At 41.1% G+C, this 18,296-nt stretch overlaps 1 protein-coding gene across 17 annotated transcripts in view; it reads right to left on the reverse strand.

The window, feature by feature from the left end:
• Mapk10 (mitogen-activated protein kinase 10) overlaps nucleotides 1-18,296 on the reverse strand; it is a 304,058-nt gene that overhangs the window by 116,981 nt on the left and 168,781 nt on the right. For 15 of the 17 annotated variants that reach the window (NM_001081567.2, NM_001318102.1, NM_009158.3 and 12 more), the window contains one exon: nucleotides 12,992-13,161. In NM_001081567.2, the coding sequence (NP_001075036.1) occupies nucleotides 12,992-13,161 (170 nt within the window). Of the gene's footprint in view, nucleotides 1-1,190; nucleotides 1,838-12,991; nucleotides 13,162-18,296 lie in introns of those variants that run through there. The other 2 variants (XM_030254518.1, XM_011249450.3) reach the window with 2 other exon arrangements.

An 18,296-nucleotide genomic window follows, 5' to 3' on the forward strand; every position in this document is an offset into this window, starting at 1 on the left:
GTGGGAAAGGGGAACCATTCCTAATGGTGAGAATCAAAATTGGTAAGTCACGGAATTTTACCAATGAACCAAAATTAGAAGTGATACCTGATCCAACCATACCAGTTCTAGACATGTATCGAAGGAGATCAATTGGCCATTGCAAAGAGCTACCTGCAGATATGTATTTACTGGGGCGTTATTTCTTAGTAGCTAAAATGAGGAAACAAACTGTGTGTTCCTCAAGAGAGCCATGAAGAAAGGAAATATGGTATATATACATGATGGAGTATTAGTCAGTGGCAAAGAATAAAATCTCAGGGATTGCAGTGGAATAGACTCTAGAAAATATAGTATGTTAAGGGAAATAATCCAAACACACACACACAAACATGCACAGACACACAAACACATACAAACACCAGTATTTCCTATTCTCTCATACATGGAAACAAACATTAACCTGAAAGTGAAATCTTTGCAAGATAAGGCTGGGAAGTGTATGGAGGGCAACAGAGGGATGGATATAACTGATGCATGCTGTATGCATGCCCAGAGATATATGAAATCCCATGAAACAGATGCTCATTTGTGTTCATTTTTAAAAGTACCATAAGTACTTCAATGGCTAGTATATTTTCAAAAAATTGTTAGTATGTCCTTCTAAAGAATTCGAATCTGTTCTGTCAATGAACTTTCCTCTGTATGCAGTGTGGAAGCAAGAGGTGGGTATCAGTCAACCATCCAAACTATTGGGGATAGTACTCCTCATGGATGGATACTACAAGCCACCACCATATAACAGCAACAAACCCCTATGAGTTGACGAAGTCCTAATGCAGTGACTAAGCTACAAATGATTCCTAAGTAAGACATTCACAGTGAATGGCAAGTTTGAGTAGATCATAAATTCATATATGAAATATCAGTGAAACACAGTGAGGGACCATGCATACAAAAACAGGTGTAGGACTCAGAAGGATCAAAGCCAGCACGACAAACATTTGAGAAGTCAGGCATAAACCGAAGTGAAAGGTCCAAGGAAAAAGAACGTTTTGCAAATGTAACACTGAAAGGGCAATGGAAAATGGCTATCAAGAGAGACGCCTGATGCTTGAACATAGAGGTGGTAGGAAATCAGGAGGCAGTGAGCTTCAACCCCAGCTAACACTGAGAGTCACTTAGCAGCCAACAACATTCATGACACTTACCTCCAGGTGTTCATGCCTCACCTCCTCACCTCTGACCCGATTCTTGATATCTGCCTCCAAATCTCTTCCAGATTCAGAAAAATATCTGGTATCAGTACTTGTTTTTCTAGTCTATTCCTGTGGTTTGAAGGTGGCACATTCTCCGGGAGCCCTAGTGTTCTCCAGCAGGTGGCACCCTCCCTCAGGTGGGATCCTCAGTAAGCAGGTAAGTCACTATGTCTGTATCTTGGTCCAGCCCCACTTCCGGTCCACACGCTGCTTCCTGACTACGATCAGCCAATCAGCCCTCTCACTGTGTCTGCGTCTTAATCCAGCCCCACTTCCGGTCCACACTCTGCTTCCTGACTAGGATCAGCCAATCAGCCCTCTCACTGTGTCTGCGTCTTAATCCAGCCCCACTTCCGGTCCACACTCTGCTTCCTGACTAGGATCAGCCAATCAGCCCTCTCACTGTGTCTGCGTCTTAATCCAGCCCCACTTCCGGTCCACACTCTGCTTCCTGACTAGGATCAGCCAATCAGCCCTCTCACTGTGTCTGCGTCTTAATCCAGCCCCACTTCCAGTCCATACTCTGCTTCCTGATTACGATCAGCTGTTCCACCTCCCTGCCTTCATGCCTTCCCCATCATGGTGAATTATCTCCCTTCTCAAATGGAGAGTCCCAATAAACTCTTCCTTCCTGAAGATGCTTTTGGTACAACCACAAGTAACTAATACACTCCTGGTCCAAGTCTTTGTTCTTTGCAACTTTGGCTTTCTGGTCATTTAACTACGAAGGCTGGCATCCATTAGGACTGGCTATAACCTAAGCCAGTCAATAACACATTGGCTACTATGGAATGCCAGGTGTTAGAGCCTGAACAATTCTATCTCTGTGCTTCTTCTAGCTTTATCCTCAGATGAAATAACTGGAACCATCACACATGCTGCTCTCTCATGGTCCCGTTCCAAACATGGGCAAAGTTTGACAGTTACCATTTTGAAATTCAAAGGAACTAAGAATTAATAATTAGATGGTGTGAGGACTAAACTTGGCTGACAGTCTGGAATCACCTAAAACACAAGCTGCCAGGGCACTCCCGTGGGGAATTTTCTTGATGGTATTATTTGAAACAGGAAGACCCACCTAAATGTAGGTGACTCCTCTTGTTGGCATCCCAGATTAAAGTGCATAGAAGAAGGAAACTGCTTTTGCTTGCTTGCCCTCTGGATGACATGTTCATCTATCCTAGCGCTGTGACCTCCCTTTACTGATAGAGAACCAACTTCTTCAAGAGTCCAAAGTAGCCAAAGATCGGCAGCTCTCTAGTGACCCTCAGGCCTTCAGTTCCAAACTATGAGTGCTGAGACAACCAGCACTGTGGACTAAGCAACTGTTGTAACCCCCAAATTACTGATACCAGAGAGACTTCAGTGTTGTACAGTTTGCCTCTGCATTCCCTGCCAGAGGCTCCCATCCTCATCCTCCTGCAGCAGCCCCTCCCACTCCTCTAGCATTAGAATGGCACCATCTCTCTGTCCCCAAAAAACAACACTCCTGCTAATAACTCTCCAGGTGCCTGTCCTTGAAACCTTAGAGAAATAACAAACTCAAGGGAGACCATGGAAAAAAGGTAAACAGAGGTCAGGTCACAGACAGTTACTACTGCCCATAAAATTAGTCCCTAACAGACACCCATTAACCCCTTCCCACTTCAGTACTATTCCACCCTCTACTCGCCTTTTTTGTAAATATTCACATTATCCCTATATGTATATAAACCCAATGTTTTCTGGACTGAGGGTCACTTGCCAGCATTCATGCAGTGAGTGCTAGGTGGGTGAACTGAGTTCAAACTTGAAAATAAAACTCTTTCGCAAGTTGCAGCAGACTTTGCAATTCTTGGGCTCATCTGAGTTTCCCGTGGACTCAGAGCACAACACAACTACCTGGATCTCAGCTTCTCCCACGTGAGACAGTCTACACCACATTCACTCTACCAGGTCTTTCCTTTAGAGAGCCCCGAATAATGTAGGTTGTATGCATGTCCAAACATTACATCCTGAAATGAGGAGAGAGAAAGAAGCCAGTGGACTAGCTAGCTGTGTAGGATCCACCTTTGCCAACTCCAGTCTCCTTCTTCTGCCATAGCCATATTGTGATAGAATTGCAACCATCAGTGAAGTGTGACAGACAGACTGGGAAGAGGTTAAAGTCATATCATCCTATCAAAAGCCTTGATTAGGAAAAACAAGTGATAGAAAGGCCTTTCAGGGTCAAACGAAATCTAAAGGACTTATTTTTAGATGAAACTTTGTAGAGGAGTCTTCTATATGTAGGAGGGAGGAAGCTACAGTTGATTCCATACAGAGATGGGAGGGGAGGGAACCACAGACACAGGTGGCCAGCCATGCGGGGCACTCTTCCTGGGGAACACACTAAGCACAAAAGGTCTCAGATGACAGTGAAGAAGGGAAACTGTAGAGCACACTCGCCTCAGGCCATGTGCTTTCTTTTAAAAGAATCGGGTAAGGCCTTCTGCACATTATAGAGTGAGAAAATGGGATTAGGAGCTCACAGGAAACTTGTAACAGGGTTGTAACGGCCGCCATGGGAAATGGGATAGGAAGCGGAGGAGACACGTAAGTAAAAGGGTTGCTAAGCAAGAACGGGAGCCCAGCTGAGGATGAAGCTCATAAACCCATAATGGAGAAAATCAGTGCGGTTATAAGATGCTCAGCCAGCTCAGCCTTCCAGCAGGCGAGGGCAAGCAGCCAACTGTGCTGATCTGGATGGGAGTTTGGAGAGCAGAGCTACAGACAAAACAAGCAAGAGGAGGAAACTACATTCATGGTGCAGGTCACCAATCCTCGTGGTGTCAAGGTGAACAACAACAGCAGATGAGCGATGGCCTCTGACCAAAGGAAGGCCCTGACAGACATGGTCCTTGAAGAGACACACTGAGGGGAAGAAGGTGGGAGGGAGGCGAGCTTCCTGGAAGAGAGGGGATCGTGTCAACCTGACAACAATCTGACTTGTAATTTCCCCCTCTTCCTTCTTTCCTTCCATCTTCTTGGGACTCTCAAACCACTGTGGCAGAGACTGGTTCAGCAGTACTAACCTGTTATCTATTGAATCGGTTACCTGCCTGTTGTCCCGTTTACAGTTTTGCTAAGCAAGTTTTCTTTCCTTTGAAATTTGAAGCTCATTGCTTGTCCAACTCATAGTCTGCTGTCTAGGGTGAACTCTAAGAAAGGGGTTTTGTTCTGGTTTTGTTTTGCTTTTTTTTACATTTTTTTATAAATAGACTTAGGGTTTGAGCCACCTTGATCAAGAGTGAAATTTTTATTTTTATACACGGGCATAATTACATCTTTTGTGTAAGACATTTTGATGGCAAAGATAAAACTATAGCTAAATTAGAGCACAGTTCTGAGAGCCAGTGAATAGATGTCAGAAACTAAAAGAAGCCTGCGTCCAGTGACGTGGGCAAGAGCCATGTCTGAGGGTGACTGGAACTCTACCACGGTAGACAGGAGCTTAACATGCAACGATTCAGGGCTGAATTCATAACTTGTGACAAGAAATGGAAAGCAACTGACAGGGTCAAATATTTTAAATACATTTAAATCCCACTGCAGGTGAGGATGTGAATCTGAGATGAGCACAGAGAACAGACAAAGAGAATGCTAGAGCTGTCAGAGTGTCTTCCAAAATGAAAGATGGCTCAGCTCCTGCAGTCAAAACCTAGATGAGCAAGACAGGCAAACACCGTAAACAGTGTCATCTGGAACAGGCCAGAGGTATGCCTCTGCACGGAGATGGGGGCTAGTGCCTTCCCTCTGAGCCTCACACAAAGACCCTTCCAGCACTACTGTCTTTAGGTGCACTGTTTATAATTCCACGATGTCTCTTCTTTAAAACAAACATGCCTTATCTCCAGGTGGAAAGGGCAGGTCTTCTGAGGCAGTAAAGACGATGAAACAGTAAAGATGATTCCCACACTCTGAGCAAGGACACTTGCCATCTGTTACTTAGCTTAATTCAGTCACATGGATGAAGCTGTGTCCTTTCCAGGAGGAATTTTGTTTTTTCTAAGATAAACTAGATAGTGTGGAGGTTAGCATATACATATCATATGTATACATGTGTTACATACTACATATAATGTATGTGCATCAATCCTAAGAATTACTCAGGATTTATGCATCAGATAAAGAAACATGGTGACCACACAGTGATTTGATTTTTAGAAGACGGGGGTGGGGTGGGGAGGGGGCACTTATGAAGCAAGAATCCATGCCAATTAACCACTCTGTCTCAGGGACTGAAACAGAAATTATAAATAAATACAAAATATTAACTATTTCTTCTGACAGAGACATTGGTATTTACACCAATAAATGGTTTCAAAGGAACTGAAATATCTGTAAGTGATAGTTATTTATAGTAATGTAAATGATCACTCTTCACTTCTGCCAAAAAATAATGTGTTTAAGCTACAAATTCTTGTTAATTTTCAACCCTAGGAATATAAATTAATTAAAATTAACTGAAGAATAAGGGAATTTGTAATAATTGTCTATTATACACCTTAAACCCAAATATAAATTTTAGATACTATACTACCAACTCCATAAATATTATCTATTGAGATTACATATTTACACATATCAACTCACATATTATAGTCAACACAAAACTATGGATATTATATATAATATCTTATACATATGTATATTTCCTTTTAAGCACTCTTCCATGAAGCTTCTACATGTTATTTCTCCATGTACTACATTTTTCTCTGTGAAAGTCAGAACTGTTATTTACAAGTCTTATTCATTAATCAAGAAAATTGTAAGTAGATATTTGCAGTCAAACTTAGACAAAGGGGCCAAAAAGAATGGTAAAGACAGAGGAAGAATAACACATCTTATTCTGTTCTCTTCCACTTAGGTCCCACCATGTGAAACCTCTCGTGGGTCTGGAGGCATCTGAAGCTCGATGCACCTGATTTTAAAAAGATTGCAGTTGAGGGTCTGGGTTGCAAAATGAGTGGAAAATTGTGGATGCAGTCTGTACTGCTGTTCCATATGCAAATGAGAGAGTAATCACTTCCCAGGTCAAAGGCTAAATATAAATGTGTGATTAAAGTGGAGTCACTTAGGGTAATGGCTCATTAGAAGCAGGGAGAAATGCGCCAAAGGAGTGTGAGCAATGCCTCATGAAACACAAGAAAATCACCTGGAGAGCCGCTGAGCAAGTCTCCTTTGTGTTGTTCAGGAAGTCCGAGGCTCTGGGAGGAAACTGTATGGTCTGACCCATCAACCCCATCACCATAAAATGCTTTCTTGAATCAAATTCTGACCTTAAAGATGATATTCTTGGTCTGTGTACATTTGTAATGCTGTAATTTAATTTGTTGCTGTTTGTTTTGTTTTTTGTTTTTATTTTGGGGTTTTGTTTTGTGTTTTTTTGTTGGGGTTTCTTTTTTTGTTTTGTTTTGTTTTGTTTGTTGAAGCAAGGTCTCATTATGTAGCTCTGGTTGTCCCAGAACTCGATCTGTAGACTAGGCTGGCCTTGAACTTACAGAGATCCACCTGCCTTTCTGCCTCTTAAAGGTAGGCATGTGCTGCCATGCCTGCCTGTACCAATGTTTGTGACTTGTATATTATAAATAAGAACGGTCAATAAAAGCTCAAGTTCAAAGACAAGGAAGAGTATCTCAGACAAGTGCTTACCAGACTGACCTGTGGAGTGTCAGTGAAGTCATTTTGTATCTAGATTCTGAGGATTTTCTTGTTTTTCAACTTTCTATTGTTTGTGTGTATATGTACATATGCATATATGCATACACACACATATATATATGTATATATACATAAAATATATTTTTAACACACACACATATATATGTGTATATATATATATATTTGCCTACCTTCCTCAAATCTACTTAAAGTCATGACAATCTTATGCTTATTGGGTAATCGTGTAACTAGCTCAAAACACTACGTCAATGCTCTCCTAAAGACTGGAAAACGCTGACATGATTTGCTCATTGCCTCCTGAATGCTGTTCTGAAAGCTCCTCACAGATTGCTTCATGATTTCCCACCATGAGGAGACTGAGAGCTCCCAGCTCCATGAAGAGACAGGTTGCCCCCAGCTCAATCAGTGAAGCACACTGATCTTAGCAATTTTTGCTTTGATGAATAATCATCTTTATCCTTCAGAAATAGGAGATTCCAATATATTCCAAAAGATTTCCCATTAGCCTCATGTAATAGCTCTCGGTGGTGATATTCTTTGTTCTACGGTCAGCAGTAAAGTTTGAAAGCCATAGTTGTGGTTGATTCTTTTGAAGATATTTTAGCATTGCTTTTGACCCCTGGTATTAAATCAATAATAAGGAAGCTGAAGGAGGAGAAACTGTAAAAATAAGGAACAAGTGCCAGACAACTGGAAGAGTAGAGAGGAGATTCCATTTCAAGTAAACCCAGGGGCTGGGGCTTGGTGGCAGGGTGCCTGTATCCCCACATTTACAGTCGAAAAGCAGAATTCCTGTTGGACATGCACACATGTGCATACACAACTTTATGATGGCACAGTCAAAAATGTATGACATCTCTTTTCAAACTGGTTCCTCTGTGTTTTGTTCCCGTTCCAAAGTAAAGTTAGTGTAAATAAATGAACAGTCTTTAAGTTTACCTCTTTCCCAGACACCACAGTCATATCCAGACCCCAGTTCTAACTAGTCTCTATACTCAGGATTACGTTGAATATTTAAGACAATATATGCATGTGACTTGTCGTGAACACAGGGATAGTCTGTGGACTCCATGGGCAGGTCTGACTATAGACATGTGTTGGGTGTGAAGGGGCTCATTGTCTACAGAAGGATATAGAAGAGAAATTAAATGAAGAAACGTTGGTAGGGAAGGCAAACCAACTGAAGACTACATCTGGCATAAACCGTGTATGACAGATGCACATTATGACTAAGCAAAGATATCTTAGTGCTTAGGTTGGGAAGGCATGGGGACGAGAAGGAGTAGCCCTGCCCCCAGCATTTACACATAGAACAGAGCAAAGCCTGGCACACTCCCCTTTCAGGTCTGCATTCTCCCCTTTGCTGAAAGGAAGCTGCTCCCACCTCCTTCCCAGCCAGAGGCAAAGGGGACAAGAACCTCAGGAAACGCCAAGGCTACCTTTTTGAAATGCAGGTGGTGTTTGTGTTTAGTTTAAATTGGGGTTTTTGTTGTTGTTGCTGCTGCTTTGTTATGTTTTCTGATAAATGTGTTCTAAAAATGAGTTTAAAATCTGACTCATTGAGCCAGGAGAGTATGGTAGAGCATGGAAGTTCAGGGGAACCCAGAGTAAAGGCTGAGAGAAGGCAGTAATCTAAGAGAGACTGGAAAAGGCCAGGATGGGGCCATTGCCACTTACAAAGATACACTCTTGAAGATGATCTGTGGTTCACTGTAATCCTAAAACTCACAACCCTGGCTGGATGTTTAATACCTGTTGAGATATGCAATGCACTGAGTTACATGCAGGACTCCCTGTACTAGAGAGAGTATTGGGAGGAACTGAGCCCTGAAGGCCCACACAAGATAAATGACTCAAAGAGCCTGCACTAAATGATATGCACTTGATACCCTTGAGCTATTCAGGAAACTCTGTCTTTGTTCTGGCCTTCTCCCTTCTCCCACCTGTGGAAGAGAATCTTTCTCTAATAAATTATCTGAACTTTTGCTGCATTGTGGTTTTTCTGTCCAACTCCTTGTTCTAGGACACAAGTAGCCAGAATCCCTCCAAGGGCTCCAACAAAACTTGACGTCCCCAGTATCAGCTCCATTGTGGACATCTATTATCAGTAACTTTACTCACAACGAAGGATGATGTGTCCCACAGAAAGGAGGACGGAGAGCATCAGATATCCTATGAAACGCATTGTAAAATTTTGAATAGGATTGTTAAGTCTTTCAAATGATCTGTTACCTTGCTGGGCTAAATGCTACTCGAACATGCCAAGGCTTCATCAAAGGTCTACCCATTTCCTGTTACAGCCAGTCCTCATTTTCCATGACAGCTTTATTAGAAGGAAAACATGAAACTATCCCAAAACGTATCTGAGCTATGAATCTTATTGAGAAAACCTTCCTCATGTGAGCATTCTATAGTTCTACAAAGTTGCTAAGAGGCACTGTTCTCACCCCAAGCTTCAATAAGTTTTGGGGGATTTGCAGCAATTATCTTTTATGTTTTTAATGATTTTGCTATGATGTGTGTATGGGTGTTTTGCCTGTGTATATGTCTGTGTACCACATGTGTGCCTAGAAGAGGCCAGAAGAGAGCATTGGATTCCTCGGAATTGGAGCTATAGATAATTGTAAACTACCACACGTCTGCTGGGAAATGAACCCAGATCCTCTGGAAGAGCAGCCAACACGCTTAATGTTGGAATCTTAACTGTCCCATGTACATTACCACTGCCACAACTACCACAGAACAACAATTAAGCACCATATTTATTATCTTACAATTCTGTAGATAAGGAGCCCTGTGGGCATTTCCCTGGACTAAAATCAAGATGTTGGAAAGCTGAGTTTCTCCATGTGGGTCCTAGAAAAGAACCTGCTTGTCATTTGGGGCGTTGGCAGCTTCCAGTTTCCTAAGGTTGAGGGTAACACCTCCACTTGGCACTAAGCCATTTCCAGCTCCCCAAAGCCAGCCTCCTTCCTTGGCTCACAGCCCCACCCCTTGCCCTGTCAAAGTATTTCGAATCCCCTCCTCATCCTTTCCCATGCTAGGCCCCTGACTTGCTCCTCTGTCTTTCTTCTATACTTCTAAGAGTACCTGTGATTGTGTTGTTCCCACTTGGATATGTCAGCATAGCCCATGAGGATTCTCAGGTATATCCTCTGATTTTCCCTGTGTCCTATCAGGCCATGTATCTCAGGGTACTGGGGATGGTTGGCAGACATCTCTGAAGGGCAACAATGCTGCTGGCATTCCCTTAAAACATTTTGTACTACCAAGAGGTTGCCTTATACATGAGCCATAAAAATAGACAAATAAAAATGCTATAAATGCTTATTTCTTTTTTATCTCTTTCAATATTTTTGAAATAAATGCTTTAACCCATTGGTTTTTTTTTTTTTTTTTTTTTTTTTTTTTTTGTTGTTGTTGTTGTGGGAAATATATATATCCAAGTTCCTACTGCCAGGCAATGGCCGACCTGTTTGTAGCTCATGGAGACTCTTGACTCAGAATTCCACAATCTCTCCAACTAGCTCGCTAGGTTCCCACTGTTGGGGTTCGCTATCACTCCAGCCCCATGCTTCAAATCCTCCACAGCCTTTGTGGTATACATCTGGCAAACCTACGCTTTGCCGCCATACCTTTTTCTCTTGAACCCTGACAAGCTGCTGTGTGAAGGAAAACGCAACACAAACTTAGTTCAGAAACAATTGTAACTCAATCTCTGGGCACAACAACTAAAACCTAATTTTGCGAGCCTTATTAAAATCTGATTCCTTCCGTGGTGGACCCTTGCAGATCCGCCATGATACAGGAAAACTCTAGAGGCTCCATCTTACCCATATGCTGTCCCTGTTCCAAGAGGACCTAACTCTCTCCTGCTACCTCTCTCCCTCCCTCCAACCCAGAAGACCCGCCTACTCGCTCAGTGATTGGCTCCTTTATTCATTAGGTGATTGGTTCACAAGAACAGCACCAGGCCCCTCCACAACAATTTTTTAAAACTGCAGGAAAAAAAAACTGTTCCATTTTTTTTTCAAATCGTAATGTAATGAAAAAATGGAAATTTACCAGGTGACTTTCTATAACAGTCACCATGTGTTTGGCGGATGTGATGTAAGACCTAATGTCCAGGCTTGGAAAGTGTACCCAGAATGCACTGCACTCACACCAGACAAGTAGCTGGCGTAATGGAGTGACCAAATTTCAAATAGATCAAGAGATGTATAATGAATATTTGGAAAACAATAAAAGCTTTCCATTGCTACCGTTAAAATAAAAAGTTCCAGAATTATTTCTCTTTTTAGATATCCATGTCATATTATCGTATTTTGGGTATTTAAAGCATTTTTTAAATTTAAATACATTTTATCATATCCGTTCCCTCCCCTAAGTCTTTCCAGATCTTCTCTCCTTCTCTACCCATCCATTTTAAGTTCTTTCTCAAAAAAATCAAACAAAAGCCTGAAACAACAACACAACCAAAAGCAAACAAACAAACAACAATAAAAAAAAAAACCACCACTGCCCAGCATATCGTACAAGCATATCTAGGCCCAAGTGTATCTAGCAAATCAACTATTGTATGATAATTATAAATGTATGAATAATATTTAAAAATTTTAAAAATCCCATGTTACTTTGTCTTTACCCATCCCAAACTGTATATTTTTGTTCTCCTCAGACATAAAAATTAATATATCAGTTATTTAAAAAATAAAATGTATTGAATTAATAAATGCATTTTATAAATATACATACCTATATATATTTAGAGTGCATATACTAAAATTTTGCTAACTGGTATAAATAATAAAAATTGAAATCTATTATGCTAAGAAGTATACTACATATATTTAGCTAATACATGGCATACTAAAACGGTTTAAAAGAATATTTGTCAATTAAACTGATATTAGTTTTCCACTAGCTTCATGATGGCTAATTCACATACAGGTGAATTCAATTTAATCACTCCAACATAACATGAAGGGAAAAATGGTTACTAAGGAGCCAAGGAAATGTTAAGCAAATATTTTTAAAGATGTATTTACATGAGAGAGAGAAAAAGAGAGAGAGAGAGGGAGGGAGAGGGAGAGGGAGAGGGAGAGAGAGGGAGAGAGAGAGATTATATGTACTATGTGTGTGCATGCAGGAGGAGAACATGGAGGCCAGAAAAGGGTGTTGGATCTCCTGGAACTAGAATTCAGGCAGTTGTATGCTGTCAAGAACCCCTAAGCAAATATATTTTCTACTATTTCTACATAGTTAACTTGATTCTGAACGTTGAACTTTGACTAGTTAAGGTTTCTATTGTCGCACTAAAACACCGTGGCAAAAGCAATTAGGGAAGGAAAGTTTTATTTCATCTTATCCTTCCAAGTCACACTCCATCACCTAGCAAAGTCAAGGCAAGAACTCTTTCAGGGCAGGAACCTTGATGCAGGAAGAGGAGCAGAGGCCATGGAGCGTGTAATTACTGGTTTGCTCCCCATGGCTTGCTCAGCTTGCTTTCTTATAGCACACAGAACCCTATAGTCCAGGGGTGGCAATGGGCCACAGTAAGCTGGCCCCTTCCTCATCAATCAACTGTTAAGATAACACCCCAAGAGATTGCCTACAGTCCCATCTGGTGGGGCATCTTCTCAGTTGAGGTTGCCTCTTCTCAAATGAGTCTTGGCTAGTCTACAGAAAATTCACCAGTAGAGACTTTAGGAGTCACAGAGAGAGCTCACTCATCTCTCTTAAGTGTGTTGGGGATCTAATTGTCCCTGTCCGCAGATACAGTTGTTCTTGCTGGGAAATATACAAATAAACTTTTCTAAATACAGCAGCAACCAAAACACCCTCACCCTTCCTATCGATTTCTTCCCTTGTGTTGTAATTTTTTATTTCTGGTGATTGGAGGCTGTGTATTGTTAACAAGTGGATAAACAGACGGTGCTTATAATTTTATATTTTCAATGTATATATTTCACCAGATATTTATCTGTTTGGACCTTGTAAATGAATCTAGCATACTCCCTTTAAAAGTAGATCAAATCCATTCTACTTACCAGACTATTCCCTGAGCCCCAGAGCCAATTGGCTTCAGGTTCTGGTAGCGCTTAAGAACGGTGAAGGTTGAGTCCCCCACTTCCACACTGTAGAACTGGTTGTCCACCTTGCTTTTGCTCATGTTGTAATGTTTGGCAATAGATGACACATCCACGTGTTTATCGAATCCCTGTCAGGAAGAACAAAGAGACAAGAAGAACAGTTCAATGTTAATGGACACAGAGAAGTCTTTTCTTCCGATGGTTACACGCATCTGGTCATCTCTCATCTAGTCCACCTAGCTCACACAGGAAAAAAATCTGTATTGAGCCCTGACAATTTATTTGAATGAAATGAACTATAAAATGTAAACAATGTCTTCTTCATATTAACATGTTTAAGGCCTGGAAATACAGACCCTATGAGATAGAGGCACAACAACCAAGTCACCAGACCTGTGTCAAACAGAAAGAGTTTTGGTCCCATGACCATCTCATCCCTTCTAGGTAAACAAATACTGCAAATATCCTGGCTTCAGTCTATCTGAGACACTTAAGAATTCAAGAAAATGAGAGAAGTGTTCCCTGGTCATAAAAGGAAGAGTAAAGATGGTGCCTGCAGCCCTCTCCTCAAAAAGAGCTGAGGCCGCAAAGTAACATGCAGGAGCAGCTTTTATGAATCAGGTAAATTTAAATGAACTACATACAGTTGACTTCATTTCTTCTCATTAGTACCCAAAATTATTACTGCCCTTTTTAAGTGCTGAAAATACTAGATTATCTAAACATTGCTCAAAAATTCATGGAAGTCTATTTTGAGGATGCTTAGATGTTACGTGCATTGGCAATTGCATCTTTGGTAATTAAAAAGTTATCCTTAAAAAATCTTAATGAATATTTACACATAATATATAACGAAGAGCTACTACCTATGATTAGTACTTATAAAAGCTCTGACGTCATACTTTACCACACAAAAGATATGAGCTATAGCTAGAGGAGTCATGCTGTAACTGATTACATGTGGCACACACTGGTGGATGCCTACTTGATACTTAGGCCTCTTCTCGATGATTCCATTTAGGTTTTAAACATACATGCTTTCTGTGTATTATTTCAAATAACTGAAAAAACAAATAGCCTTAGCCAGTGGTTCTCACTAGATCTGGCATCTACACCTCGGGACACTCAGTTAGGAGAATCCTGACATGTTGTACGGAGCAAAAATGAGGAGAGCTATAACTCATACAGCTCTATAGTTCCTGGTTTCTGGAAACTTCTTGGTAGCGCTGCAGGAGTTGGGTATTCCCACAGGATAGACAATTTTCCATATACATCACAAGATTTGAATGTCTGGATGAAGCTTTCAGCAGTGAAAACTTCACCTACAATGCTTTTGAGCCTAGAATCAAAATCAAAATTCTCATATAATTTACTACATGTTAACTTTTCTGAATATCAGTTCTTATATAATTTGAACAATTTAAAGTCTCTTGGGCTCTAAACCTCTAAGTTGGCCATAAAACCATTTCCCTTGGAAACTTTTGCCATTTCATGTCTAAATAAAAAGTTGATATGGAAGTACCTCTTAATCTCTGTCGGAGTAGAAGGAGATCCAGTCAGGATGGTGACGTAAGGAAAACTGCATGAGGATGATATGACCTGAGCCAGAACAATGGGCGAGTCTACTGGGAGAGTTGGGAGGCCTTGACAAGTGAGGCAGGCGTAGAGCCAAATAGACATAGCAGGCTGCCCTGTGCCTGGAGCAGGCATTCGGTACAAATGTGGGGGGGCACAATGAAAGTACAACACTGAATACTTTTCATCTGCAAGATTAACATGGGATGACTGACACCTGCCTAATGTGACATTTGTTCTGTTCTCACCATTTGTTGCACCCCTTAATATTTGGAATATCATAAAATCCATAGCACAAGTTAGCTTTATCAACTCTAGATGACCAGTAATAGTCCTGAGTACTGCATGTGTGTCTAATCACATGTGTGTACTAATCATAATAATCATGGGTGTATACCAATCATACATATGTACTAATCATATATGTATACTAATCACACATGTTCACTAACCACAAGTGTGTACCAATCACAGTACATACTAGTCACATGTGTATACTAACCACATGTATGTAATAATTACATATGTATACTAATCACACATATATACTAACCACAAATGTGTACTAATCATATGTATATAATAATCACATATGTATACTAATCACACATACATACTGTGCATACTAATCACACATGTGCACCAACCACAAGTGTGCAATATTGACAATTTTTACTAGTCACATGTGTGTACTAATCACGTGTGTAATAATCACATATGTATACTAATCACACATACATGCATGAGTACACACATGAGTACAATCACAGTGTATACTAGTCACATGTGCATCTAATCACATGTGTGTACTAATCACACATGTGTACTTATCACATGTGTGTACTAATCACACATGTGTAGTTATCACATGTGTGTACTAATCACACATGTGTACTTATCACATGTGTGTGATAATATCTTGCAGTAGACTTCATATTCCAGACCCCTGACTCTACACAGCCACCACTCTCTGTGTGTAGGCTCTGTTGTGGTTTTCCAGCTGTAATCTCCATTTCTCCAGAATAGTTGAACTAACCTGCTGGAGATATTCTCTCACCACTTCAACAGATATTCAAAAAAGTTTAATAATTCATATAGCTTTTTGTTTAGGCTTACATAATTTTTGGGATGCTTACAACTGCTTAATTCAATATTGATGACATGCATAATACGTGACAGATGCTGGGTTAACACTGGCAATGCAGTAAAAATAAGATAAAGTTGAAGCCTAGAGTGAAGATGGTGAAGTGGGTAGTTAAATAGAGATGGTTCATTCTATAGGGAACAAAGTATATATTCTGGTAATAAGTAGGAAGTAACAACTTACTGTCTGTATAAATTCCATCATTAATTTATTCTGATACTATATATAAAACATCTATATTATTACATTATATTAATTGCACATAACAATGGATTTCCCTGTGACATTTTCCACACATGTGCGAATGCATTCAGAACACACTCATCCACTACCCTGCCCTACCTTCTCCCACATCTGTGAATTGTCCTCCTTCCCCATCTGGCCAACCCTCCACTCTCAGTCTTTTCTGTGTGGTCCCATTGAGTTTCAGTAGGGCTGTCCATAAACATTATTGGTGAAAGTTTAGTTACAGTATCATGTGCACCTTACCAGTGGATACACCCTTGAAGAAAATCAACCACTCCTTCCTCCACATCAACCATTATCTATCCATGCTTAAGTCCTCAAAAATAGGTAAGCCCCATGAGTCCCTGACAGGATGTTGACAGGCAGATCTTGAGGAGATCTTGTAGATCTTGAGTCAAGAGTTCATGAATACAAAAGTCTGTCATACTCAGAAGTTAACGCACCACACTGCTCCCCTTATTCTTCTGGGGTTACATTCCTCCCACCCATTTCCCATGTTCTCTAAGCATTGGAGACAGTGTGAAAGATGTCTGATTTCATAGATGAGCATTCAATAGTCTTATTCTGGTTTTGACCAGTTATCTCTGCACCCACCACTGACTACTACAGAAAGCTTTTCTGGCCAGAGCTGACAGCGCCACTAGTGTACAGGCATACACATTGTTATTTAGGAGGGAATTTGACAGAGACATCATATCCATTTAGCAAAACAGCAGCAATAGCTTCCTACTAGAGTCTACAAACCTCCCCACCCACGGGCTTTTGACTGGGCTTAGAGTATGAAACGCAATGTCCTTCCTGTGTGGCTGACATCCAATCCAATCAGAAAGCCATTGGTCACCTCCATAGCAGACATGCCACTATTGCCCCAGTGGGTTCATCACGCCTGCTAGTGAGGATTATCTCACACAGGCCACACAGTTGAGTATATTTGTATGACACAGCGTCTCCATCGCTTCTTCTGGCACTGCGCAGGCTAGCCAGCAGGGAGAAAATTCCCATCCCAGTTCAAGTCCAATTTCTCTATGTCCTGTGCCTGAAGCATGTGGCCCCTTCAGCAATAGGGTCCTACCAACCAGTTATCATGGACAACCAAGAGCAGTGATAATTGTCCCTGTTGCTTGGGAGCTTTGGAGGCCTCTCTAAGAGGGAGAAACAATCCTGTAAGCACTGGGGCTTACAGGTCTGTGATATGAAAGCAGAAGGAGAAATACTGAGACTAGAAATATCTGAATAGGGGAAAGGGACAAGGTATGAGGGAGAAAGCACCCTAGGAGTTAAAGTGGATAATGTGTAAAAAGAGCTTGGATCTGTGCTCATTCACGTCATGGGCTCCCTCCTCACCAGTTCTTTGATGTGCTTGTGCCTGGAGAACAGTGGCTGAGCTTGATAAACATAATCCTGTGCTCACACTGGAGTTTTGGATTTGGGTGTCTGTTGTGTTCCAGAAGCATACACTACACTACACACACACACACACACACACACACACACACACACACACAGAGAGAGAGAGAGAGAGAGACAGACAGACAGACAGACAGACAGACAGACACACAGACACACAGACAGACAGACAGACAGACAGACAGAGACACAGAGAGACACAGAGACACTGAAATCATCATGATACTCTTGTGAATTCATAGACACACACACACTTATATATACACTTCAGATTTAGTAACTACTTCATGCTAGATTTGACTTAGAGTGCAGGTAAATCAAAGAGTTAGAGAACACTCCTTCGAAAAGCCTATATTAATTATTTAAGCGACAAATAATAGCATTGAGATTTTTATTGGATTAATAGAAAAGACAAGCAAAAGTTCCATGGCAAGTACTGTGTGAGGAGCTTCCTCCTTTAAATTTGCATGCTCACAGAGAAGTGTCCTTCTAAATACAAACAAGCCCTGAGATTCCTTTCAGCCTTAAAGACAAAAGCCTCAATTTGACCTGAGTCAGGCCCCTATAACTTGGGTGAAGTCCTCAGGCCATTAAAGACCACAGCGGACATTAGCATTCCTAGGGATTTATGCTGAGACTCCTCTTCAAGAACTCTTGGTGAGCTACCCCATCTGTCATTTGTCTGACCAGCTCTTTTAAACGTGGGTTCTGGGATCCTTTGCTTCTGTCTCTCTAGCCAGAAACACACTGTATGATAGCGTGCCGCTGACACCATGTTATCCGTCTTAGGCTTTGATTGTGCTTTGCTCAGAGATAATGACCTGTATGCATTTCAGGAACAGTCTCTCCTTGATCTCACTCAGGAAGACTGTCCTGTGCTGCTGTTAAAAG

This window comes from Mus musculus, chromosome 5 (genome assembly GCF_000001635.26).
Source record: "Mus musculus strain C57BL/6J chromosome 5, GRCm38.p6 C57BL/6J".
Lineage (NCBI taxonomy): Eukaryota > Metazoa > Chordata > Mammalia > Rodentia > Muridae > Mus > Mus musculus.